This window comes from Ascaphus truei, chromosome 4 (assembly GCF_040206685.1).
Source record: "Ascaphus truei isolate aAscTru1 chromosome 4, aAscTru1.hap1, whole genome shotgun sequence".
Classification (NCBI taxonomy): Eukaryota; Metazoa; Chordata; class Amphibia; order Anura; family Ascaphidae; genus Ascaphus; species Ascaphus truei.
The window spans coordinates 44,719,973-44,732,047 of NC_134486.1; the positions used below are offsets into that span (position 1 = coordinate 44,719,973).

The 12,075-nt window shown below is 43.5% G+C and overlaps 1 protein-coding gene across 1 annotated transcript in view; it reads left to right on the top strand.

Moving 5' to 3' along the window:
- The window catches only part of BATF3 (basic leucine zipper ATF-like transcription factor 3), a 28,123-nt gene extending 16,264 nt beyond the window's left edge, over nucleotides 1-11,859 (top strand). Inside the window, exons 2-3 of the mRNA XM_075594921.1 lie at nucleotides 6,955-7,038; nucleotides 10,182-11,859. Of these exons, the coding sequence (XP_075451036.1) occupies nucleotides 6,955-7,038; nucleotides 10,182-10,370 (273 nt within the window). The 3' untranslated portion in view covers nucleotides 10,371-11,859. The remainder of the gene's footprint in view (nucleotides 1-6,954; nucleotides 7,039-10,181) is intronic.
- Nucleotides 11,860-12,075: the final 216 nt, after the last annotated feature.

The window sequence follows — 12,075 nt, forward strand, 5'->3', positions numbered from 1 at the left end:
AGAGATGGGGGTGGGGGGAGTCTCCTCGAAAGGCCTCTGGCACTGGGGGGGCAGTGAAAAACTCTAGTACAGGTCCCCGGGGAAAGCTGTTTGGGCACGATTGTGGTTGTGATGTAAAACGTGTGAAGATATAGTTTCTACAAGTATCAGAGAAGTCATTTCCCCCTCAGGGGAATAAAAGAAACTGTTGCATATGATACCCTTTGCATTCGTCACATTCCCCAGAATGCAAGGATGCGGGTACCATTAATCTGGTGATTATGTAGAGAGAGTTATGGAGTATTTTATACTCTGATTACATTGGAAATTCAATAATTCTCTTGTGCCAAACAAGCTGGTCACAAAAAAGTCTCATAAGGGGAAGGGACAAATGGGAAACAGGCCTCCCCTCTGCAGGCCTGTGAAAGCATCTGGTGTCCTTACAGATACAAATATTTTGGGGGGATGTGGGTGAACCCTACAAGATCTACTTAGGACATTGTGTGCCTGGATCTCAGATGTTCCCTTCATGACCCATTGAAGGACTTGTTACAAGGCTTTTGCCAGTAATGTATAGGTTTTCTGCTTTACTCCTTAGTTTATAAAATACAATCTGTCTCCGTACTATATGTCATTTTGCAATCTTTTTTCTGTGACAAGCACTAAACGCCTTTTGTAATATTAAATCTAAAATGTAATAAGTACTGTCTTTGAGCTCTAATAGAACCTTTTGAAAAGATTGCCCTCAATTTCGGAAACGTTTTGCTATCTTGTGTGTTTCTCTAGTCTGTATATTTTTCTGGTTAAAAGGTGGAACCTAGGACTCCTGAGGCTTTAAGGCCTTAAATGAATCCTGGTCGTGGCAGAGTACTTGATGACACATGTAAATTGCTCTTATCTTAAATATCATCTGTTACAGCATTCAACTGTAGGCAATTCTCATTTAAAGGGAGAGTCCCACGTAGCAGGATAAAAAATAAAATGAGACAATTATCAGTGTAATCAGCTTCCTTAGAAAGATGCAATCGCCATCAAAGTCATTCTTTTACATATCTGCCAGCCCTGGAAACTCTTTCACAGTGTGAGGCAGGGCCGCAGAGGGGGGGGGGGGGGGAGAGGGGGAGAGCGGCCCGGTGGCTCTGCGATCGTTCACCAGCTTGACCCTCCTCCACCGAGGTCACGCCTCCCGTCTTCCGCCCAGGTCCGCGTTAATATTTCTCTGCTCAACAATCCATGCATTGTTCATACAGCACGGGTGTCCTGGGTCCCGAAAAGGCTATCAGTGGCCTTGGCCTCATGGAGGGAGAGAGGGAGAGGACACTGGTGGCCTAAGGAAGGGAGCAGGTGCTGGGGTCCTGAGAGTGGGAGGGAGCGGGCGGGTGGGAGGGAGCGGGCGGGTGGGAGGGTGTGGACACTGCATCAGGGAGTGAGTGGTAGATGCTGGGTTCCTTAGTGGAAGTGGGAGGTGGGGGCCTTAAGGGAGCAGGACCATGGGGACCTCACTCTAAGGGAAGGAGTCAACACTGCCTTAAGTAGGGAGCAGCAGTCAGATGCTGATGGCCCAAAGAAGGGAGCGGGCGGTGGGGGAGGGAGTGTACATTGCCATGAGAGGGAGCGGGAGGTGGGGGCCTTAATGGTCCGGGACCATGGAAGCCTCACTCTGAGGGAGGAGTGGACACTGCCTTTGCGAGGGAGACACTGGAGGCCCGAGTGAGGGAGAAGGTGGGTATGGGTCTTAGGGAGCGGGATGCTGGGGGTACCTCATTTGCAGTTTTGCATCCTGCTGGTGTCCCTAAGGCCGCGCTTATAGTGCAGGGGGCGGCGACGCGACTGATGACGTCACCCGTCGCCACCCGCGAAAGTTATAATTTAACTTTCAGCAACGTCACTAGCGACGGGGTCATTGATTGGTTCAGAGACAGTCACATGTGGCGACAGTCTCTGAAAAATCAAATTTACTCGGCTTCCAAATTTTTGGTCGCTCCGTCGCCCGTCGCGCTTACTATACGCACTCGTGACGGAGTAAATTATTTTGTTTTGGAGCGAAGTCGCGTCGCGGGCACTATAAGCGCAGCCTAACACAGCTTCCTAAGTTCCTCAATTGGCGGTCTTATTGCCGCACCTAAGTAGCTGCATTTTAGTGACAGGAAGCTCACACTCCCTGTATCTGCTAGTCCCCAACTTAACCCCTGCAGGCACAAGTGCAACACTGCACCGGGAAACCATAAAAAACGGGGGCAACTCGGGGTTAAACCGTGTGAATTGACAGGTCTGTTAACGAAGGCTATTTACTTATAAATAATGACTTCACAAACAATAGACAAAACAAAGACAGCAGTTCACCTCAAGTTTTGAGGACTGACAAATAGTCTTATTACCCAAAGATACAAATTGAAAGAACTCTCCAAATAAAAATATCACACGTGAGCCCATTCACACATCTCAGACAGGTCTGTACCTCCGCTTTTCCCCATGATCTCTTAGCATACAGTGCTTCCACTGCAGCAAAGGATTCTGGGTAATCACATGGAAACAAGCACTCTCAGAGTGTCACTTTTATTGTAGAACTCTTCAAAGCTGTTGTCTACCATGGAAAATATAAAAGTTTGACACAATTTAAAAAAAATACTTACTGAATATTGTCCAATGACAACATTCAACCAACGAAACATGCTGCTGTCCTTAGTTTTATTTCATGATAGGAGGGACTGCTCCTTTAACCAAATTACTCGTGCTTGCTTTTGACAAGACACATGGACATTGTCCTAGGTCCTTCCTCTCCCTCCCATGTATACTTTGATTCATTTTTCTATACATAGCAATGAGACGTTAGGTACCAATGTAGGCACCAGCATCAAATACCAGGGGTTCTCCCACTAAATGACCTTGAATCTGGGTTGCCACCTTCTACTGAAGGGTAACCCGGAGATAACATTTTTTAATTTAGCACTTGCCTTTAGGGGCCACGTCTCCCAACATCCTCTGGCACCTACCCGACGTCTCCCCCTGCAACCCCCATCACCATGGCTACGCGGCATCAAATGGCGCCTCGTTACCATAACAATGGGACGCTGCATGATGTCACGACGTCATGCGGTGTCAAGTTCCCATGACAAGGGGATACCTTATGGCGCCAAGGTGTCACGTGAGCTCACGTTGTCATGGCGCCATTTGATGCTGCGTGGCCATATTGACAGGAGTTGCCGGGAGAGATGATGGAGGACGCCAGCCGCCACAGGGCGTCACCCGAAGGTTTACAAGGTAACTCGTGGCCCGGAGATATGTGGCCAAAACCCGCAGTCTCCGGGTCAAACCTGGAGTGGTAGCAACCCTGCCTTGAATAGATATTGTATTTGGAATTAAAAAAATGGCTATCACCAGCAGCTGGGATGTGCAAAAATGAATGTGTACAACTTAGTTTGTTGGTAAATGGTAAAACTCAGTAAATGGTGACATTGTTTAATAGTTAGACTATATGTTCTTAGTAACTTTCACACTTTGCGCTGATATAACTAAAGATAAGCAGGCTCACGTGGTCCAAACTGGGACACATTTTTCAATCCAAGTGAAATTTGAATTAAACCCCCCTAAAAAGTCATACTCAACATTTTAAGTTCGCAAACGAAAAAATAAAACAGTGATCTTTTCCAAAAAAAAAGTGGACGTTCAAAAAATGTTCCTCCCTTTATTTTTCCCTTCATTTTGCTCAATTCTTAGAATCCAAAGCCAAAACCAAATTCCGCTAGGGCAAAACTAAAAAACGATTATTAGTTTTTTTAAAACCAAGCCCAAAATACCAGTGAATACCAGTGAAAGTACCCTCGCTTAGGTATAACTGTTACTAATTGTTACTAATTGGTTAGACCTATTGTAGGAGCGCCATTGAGCACCGAAGTACGTTCTTAAACCACATTTCCTCTTTCTAAGGCGCTGATTCAGTACACAAAGTATTTCAGTTGATGGCAGTTTTTAGCCAATCGCAGTATATTGAGTCAGCCCCTTATCTACATAATTGTCATTGCAAAGAGAAAGCAGACGAGAGAGAGAGAGAGAGAGAGAGAGAGAGAGAGAGAGAGAGAGAGAGAGAGAGAGAGAGAGAGAGAGAGAGAGAGAGAGAGAGAGAGAGAGAGAGAGAGAGAGAGAGAGAGAGAGAGAAGAGAGAGAGAGAGAGAGAGAGAGAGAGAGAGAGAGAGAGAGAGAGAGAGAGAGAGAGAGAGAGAGAGAGAGAGAGAGAGAGAGAGAGAGAGGAGAGAGAGAGAGGAAGAGAGAGAGAGAGAGAGAGAGAGCAGAGAGAGAGAGAGATTATTGCAGTTATGGTGGGTGAAAAAGCGACAAAAAAAACTCCCCGTTAGCATGTAGCCAATAAAGAATATCACTTGTGAGCACATTCACATGTCTTAGGCTGCGCTTATAGTGCCGGCGACGCGACGATCGCTGGAAAATGAAATAGAGATGACTTCCAGCGATCGCGACCAATCCGTCGCGCCGCGCTTTTAACTGTCCTTAACTGTCATTAAGGTTATGACAATGGGGAAAGACAGGGTTGCAGACCTGTCTAAGACATGCAAATGAACATACAGTAATATTTACAGTTGCTTTATGCTTTACTGTGGAGGGTTTTTGTCACTTTTTTTACCCACCATAACCTTAATGACAGTGGTGATTACCTAGTCTAGTCTCAAACCTGCTAGCCATTAAGACCAGCCTCACACTGATGATACCCATCAAGGTTGAAACATGTATGTGAGTAGGTCTAATGGCTTTGCATCTCATCCCAGCCTCTGTTTAAAAGCTGTGTTTAAAACAGCATGCATTGGCTTGAGGATTGGCTTGTGCAATACGAGCTTGAGACAAAAGGTGGCACTGAGTGCTCATTTGCATGTCATTTCCCAGAATCCCTTGCTGCAGTGGAAGCGCTGTATGCTGGGTGACAATGGGGAAAGACAGGGTTGCAGACCTGTCTAAGACATGCAAATGAACATACAGTAATATTTACAGTTGCTTTATGCTTTACTGTGGAGGGTTTTTGTCACTTTTTTTACCCACCATAACCTTAATGACAGTGGTGATTACCTAGTCTAGTCTCAAACCTGCTAGCCATTAAGACCAGCCTCACACTGATGATACCCATCAAGGTTGAAACATGTATGTGAGTAGGTCTAATGGCTTTGCATCTCATCCCAGCCTCTGTTTAAAAGCTGTGTTTAAAACAGCATGCATTGGCTTGAGGATTGGCTTGTGCAATACGAGCTTGAGACAAAAGGTGGCACTGAGTGCTCATTTGCATGTCATTTCCCAGAATCCCTTGCTGCAGTGGAAGCGCTGTATGCTGGGTGACAATGGGGAAAGACAGGGTTGCAGACCTGTCTAAGACATGCAAATGAACATACAGTAATATTTACAGTTGCTTTATGCTTTACTGTGGAGGGTTTTTGTCACTTTTTTTACCCACCATAACCTTAATGACAGTATATATATATATATATATATATATTTCATGTATAACCCTGTTCACCTAATGTACCCATGTATTTGTAGAGGAAAGAAATAGGTGCAGTCACTGGATTTATGTACTGCCTCAGGTGCACAGCGCTCATCCCCCGCTGGGGAGACCAATACTGCAGGACACTTCCTCCTAAAAGAAGAAGGTCCGTAATATATTGGGCGCGCGCGCGCCTGTGCGAACGCTCGTGCAGCTGACGCACACACTTTTTGTGTGTGCGGGTCCGTGCTGCTGTGAGCGACAGGCTTGGAAGGGTACCGTGTGTGTGTCGCTGGGCAGCTGTCTCTCTGTGTGTGTTTGTCACTGGGAAGCAGTCACTGTGTGTGTGTGTCACTTGGAAGCTGTCAGTGTGTGTGTGTGTGTGTGTGTGTGTGTGTGTGTGTCACTGGGTAACTGTGTGTGTCACTTTGATGTGGTCTGTGTGTTTGTTTGTCACTGGGGAAGCTGTGTGTGTGTGTGTATATTATATAATATTTTAAAAATTAAAAAAAAGACGTGAGAATAAATAATTTATTAACATTGTGCACTTTGATAAATATATATACACACACAAACACACACATAAACACACACATACACACACACACATACACACACATACATACATACACATACACAGTGCTTGACAAATCACCCAAAAATCCACTCGCCGAACCAAAAAATCTACTCGCCACCTAGCCACGCCCATCGCCATGCCCCTAGTCCCGCCCCCAAAATTACAATTAGCCCTCGTTACGTTGCGTGCGTGTGTGTGACTAGTTTCCTGCACCCATTAACTGAGGCGTACTTTTTTTATACTCTGAAGCTGCCAATTCCCCATTGAACTCTGTGTTTTCAGCTGATCTAGAATTACCCCCCTTAACTAAGCTGCTAACTGGTCTTCATCCTTTCTACTCCTCTCCCTTTGAAATCAGCCCACATTGGCAGAGCTGGAATCATGTCACTTTTCACGTACATCACCTCCCTCTCTTTATCCTTTCAGTGTCCACAAAATGTCCATAGAACCAGTATGCCACGGAGAGGCGGCATCAGCATCATGTGATTGCTGGTCTAGAGACCACGTAACCTTGACCTGCCCACTGAAGTCAGGAATGTGAGAGGATATCAGGCACCCCCACGCACCTTACATAGAACACAGATTAGAATGTGGTGCCTCGATGTAGCACCTGCAACCCGCAACAAACCATCACCGAGATTAAGTACATTTCCGTACCAGATATAACAAACGGTTTTCTTACATCTGATGCCATGGTGCTCCACAAAAAATGGCGAAACGCACTCCGTAATTCTCCTGATACATAGACTCTTAAGTGTTTTCATTTGAACTCACAGTATTCAAGTGCTCCCTTTCTGAATTGCCGACTACGTGGTATTAATCGCATATCCTTCTGCGGTGTACACCTGTGTGCATGTTCCCATGCAACCCCTCTCCTGTGTGCTTCTGTCTTTCAGGGCTCGGATGTGAGTGACAGAAGGTGCGGAGGAGAGAGAAGAACAGAGTAGCCGCCCAGAGAAGTCGCAAGAAACAGACGCAGAAAGCAGACAAATTACATGACGTAAAGACATCATTGTTTGTTTTGCAATGTTGAGTTGTTGATGCATTCACTGGCAGCAGAAAAGGGCAGCACAAGAATACAGGGCAATTAAGCCAAGGGATATAGAGACGTATTTACTACGCAGTTCTCTACCATAACACGTTTTTTTGTGTGTGTGTGATCTATTCCATTTTTCGATTGGATTGAAGCAGGAGTTCTTTTGAGCTGAACCCCATTAATTTCAGCTCCGGGGACCCCCTGCTTCCCTAGATACTTAACCTCCGTTGGGGGGTGTGGGGTAGCAGCTCTGGCTGGGGAGCTGGGGTTCTCGTAATGGCGGTGTTCAAAGCTCCCCCGGCCCAATAGGAAGCCGTGATGTCACCCGATGCAGCTTCCTATTGGCCCGCGTGACCAGGACCTTTAAACAGCGTGGAGATACCGACACCCCATACGGAGGTAAAAATCTCGGGTGAGCAAGGAGCTGAAATTAATGGGGTTCAGCTCCGGAGACCTCCTGCTTCAATACTATGTAAAATAAAAATAAATAAATAAATAACGCAGAAAAACCCTGATGTGCTTGGATTGCTGCTTTATACCAAGGGGTATATGTAGACCCATATTTACTATGCAGTGGTCTGCCATAACACCCCTCCCTGTGCTGGAAGACTACTGGAAGGAAACATTGACTTTCTTGGACGTTAAGGTGTTCTTCCAGCGCTAGAAGGTGTGTAATGGCAGAAGACTGCATAGTAGATATGGCCTTTAGGTTGTCACCATTTGCACCAAAAAGTGTGATGGGCGCTGCTCTTGTTAATCAATTATAAACATTAGTGATAAATAGTGAACATATAAAAGAAATGACAACATACGTAACTCTACAAGTGTATTTAAAGATATGAAACTGTCATAATATAAAGGAAACACAGGTAGTGATGTGAAAAGGGTAAAAAAAAAAAAAAAAGTATATTATATATATATATATAGATGGTAAAACACAGCTCACAACCCTTTAAATGAACAGTTTCTTTTGTTATCCAATTTTTCTTCAATCTTTACGGGAGCGCAGAGATTCTTGACCCCGAAAGAAAGATGAAACACAATATTGTGCAGTGTGTCTTATCTCGTGTGTGATGTGTATGTAAATATCCGATCCAATGCACTCACATTTTAAAGGTGTAGCCTCCGCGTAACCTATTCACTGGCAACGGTATTCCTCGGAATATACTGCACAATAAATTATTTGCTTCAATCTTCCCTAAATGCATTTTATTTACACAACAGCTCAAAACCTGCTACTGGCTCGATTTCCCATTACTGCACACGTGTCCAGTTACATATTTGTAAACAATACATTCCATTAATGACAGGCCCTCAGTGGAAGGAGAACTATACTGATTTTCTCTCTCTCAGTATTTCAAGTTTTTGTGATGCTTTTCCCGTACAAATAGCCCTTTATTTTTTGTTTTATCCTTTTATCCTGATCTCACATTTTATTTATTTTATTCAATTCTGGCAGGCATTTGTTTTGAAGTTTTTGTATTGAAGTTGTGTACATGGGAAGTACAGTATATCTTTTACAAATCAAACCACACGCGTTCATTGTCCTCATTCACTGTGTGAGATGTTATCACAATGTCATCACCATGTATGTAAAAGAGGAAGATTCCATAGAAAGAACCAAGAGCTACGTGCAGAAATCTGACTTCCACTCTCGGGGGAGGGGCATTGTTTCTCAATGTATCAAATCTCTGTATCCCCATTGTACCGCACTGCGGAATATGTTTGTGCCTTACAAACAAATGATAATAATAATAAATCCTTTACATCGGGGGAGTAAAAAAACATCCTTGCTATGTAAGACAAAAGCAAAAAAACGTTCATATTTTAGTAAATGTGTTATTTTTTAAGGACAATATGATTGGTTCTGCCCATTAGAGACACGAGAACCTGACAAAATGTGCTTTGCCACAGTTTTGACCGAGCTGTCTGAGGAGTTTGCAAGAACCAGTTCTAGCAAAACAGCCATTGTTTCAAATTCCCAGTCTCGCTTTTGTTAACGTGCCGGTACAGCAGCCATGAAATTCCCAGTCTCGCTTTTGTTAACGTGCCGATACAGCAGCCATGAAATTCCCAGTCTCGCTTTTGTTAAAGTGCCGATACAGCAGCCATGAAATTCCCAGTCTCGCTTTTGTTAAAGTGCCGATACAGCAGCCATGAAATTCCCAGTCTCGCTTTTGTTAAAGTGCTGATACAGCAGCCATGAAATTCCCAGTCTCACGTTTGTTAAAGTGCCGATACAGCAGCCATGCCACTTTCATTGGATTTTTTTGAAGTTCGATCATATCTTCAAAGTGAAAAGAATTTAAATTAATTTGCACATGCAATACGTGTGCAATACATTTACAAATACCCTTTGACATTTTAGCATTACACGAACTTGTTGCAAACTTTTGGATCAAAAGTAAACTTTTTTTGCCAAACCTAAAAGGGTGACATTTGCAACATTCGCTTAAAAGCACAACAAGTCAGGATTAAATCTGAGCGCCAGCTCTCTCCTGAATTATGCTCACAATATGCTTGCCAAGTGTCACTCATTCACATTGAGTGTCACTCACTGCAAGGCACTAGCACCGCTCACTATTAGATTCAATGATTTGAATGGCATTTAATTCTCTGTACTTAGAACTGAATTTTGAATTGAAATGGCATTTTGAACCCCTACATTTCTGTCTGTGCCCCTTATTCCATATGCTATGTGCCCGTCTTCTAGTCAGGAAGCTTTCCGCTCCGTTCATTGAATGAGTATGAACCATAGCACATCTACAGAGATACTTTTCAACCGTGGAGTGCAGAGCGGTACGAACGCTTTGCCCCAGTTCCAAGAAGCGCACCCCCTGCAACTTAACATAACAAGGTGGCTTCAGCATAGATATTTCTCCCCAGATTCATCAACCTCCATTATGGGTTAACGCACCCAAATGGCTGTTAATCGCCATCAACTTGAACTGGAGTTAAGGCCCGTTCTGGAACCATAACCCGTACAGAGCTGCATTAATAACCCCCTTGTTACGTTCGTGATTTCATCTCACCGATGTTACTTTTCAAGCACTGTTGTACTTTACTTAACACTTCACATTGTCACACTTTGTTTCTTCTCTTGACAGGAATACGAATGTCTTGAGCAGGAGAATTCATCTTTAAGAAAGGAGGTTGGGAAACTCAATGATGAATTGAAACATTTGAGTCAAGTGTTAAAGGACCATGAGCAAATATGTCCTTTTCTACACTGCGCTGTAAACTTTGTGACTGTGCCTAGAGTATCAGATGCTGTCACCAGCTGCTTGCCTCGATGACAGCACCTCTACATTAGTACTACTGTATGCTAACCTACGTCCTAACGTCTCCTGGAACTAAACTCAACCTTTCAGGACATTTCTGCATACAAACAGCATATGGGATGGTCAAAGCAAATGTTTAACGGGGAATCAGAGCTATGTTGCTGTTATCTTCTCTTCAAACATGTTTTTGGGACTCTACAATTACATTACAATCTAAAATGCCAAAGCTGTTATGTGTGAGTGAAACCACATGCAATTCATTTACACAGAGTTGGTAACTCCCATTCATGTCAATTGTTTGGAACGGCTGCCTGGGAAGATGGCCGCACAGCTGCACTTATTACTACTACCTATCAGTATGGAAGATCATCCATTTGTATTGTATCTGTTAATACAGTACAGCTGACGTCAATGTGACAGATCCTTCATTTCTATCATAACTAGTAGAACAACTAACTGTTAACATGTCAGATCATGGGAAACTATCCTATGTACTGCAATACCATCAGGGTCTATTCTAACTATTGTTACAGCTCACGGACAATATTCCGGATCATGTGTACAGTATGTATGAAATTGATCATTTCAGTCGACAAAGAGCATCTCTGTCATATCTATAATTTCCGCACCCCACAATAGGACAATCTACTACAGCTATTAATACAACGGCCCCAATGTGAAAAAACATCCGTGTCTATTTTTTCAGCTGCTCATATGATTGAGAATCTATAGATATCATGTCAAATGCCATCAATATTACTGTATGTACCAAATGTGTTGTTACAGCTGCAAGTATTTCTTCAACAGCCCACACTATGACAGAACATCGAATGTGACAGTCAAAAAAATAGCACAATATCTGTATTTATCATGTCTATCTACAGTCAACAATATCACAGAACATTACAGCAAGAGGATATCTCATATCTGTCATCACATTCTATCATTTAACAGAAACACCTGTATCTATCATTACAGGTGTCCACAATATGGCAGAGTATATATAACAGCAGATTATCAAAAAGCAACATTTATAAGTCAGGTCTTCAGTACATGGTGAATTTATTTTGGTTACTGGATCTCAGGTAAAGAAGTGCCCTTAATAAGTTTATATTAAACTAAAAAACAGAAGCGCCAACAAACACAACCCACATAGTGCAGACTGTAAACAGTATTTATTAAATAATAAAATAAAAAGGTACATAAAGTACGGGCTTTTCTGCAAGTAATCACTAGATCCGCATTGCGCGGCGGTAATGCCGTCTGGCGTGACTCCCGTGCTGCAGCTTATGGTGATGTCACTCCGGTTCTCCTACAAATCACTAACGGGGTCAGAACTCCTCCAAAACAACCTCTGCGACACATTTCGCAACTTCACTCGTCACTTCATTAAAAGAGTGACGGCCCCTAGACTAGACCAGACTTAGAAAGAAGAAAACTTGATGATGTAGGACTCCGTGCAAAGAGGCCAATTCAAACCATCACAGATGTGGTCCCAGACTGATTGGATATAAACAATCTGGAAGCTTTATTTGGCAAACACCCATAAAAAAGTGTACATGGATCCAACACACACAGTCGCCCAACGCGTTTCACACGGCCCACAGTGCTTCATCAGAGGGTCTACTAGTAGAGCTGTGAGCAGCGTGAAATGCGTTGGGATACTGTGTGTGTGTTGGATCCATTTACACTTTTTTATGGATGTTTGTCAAATAAAGCT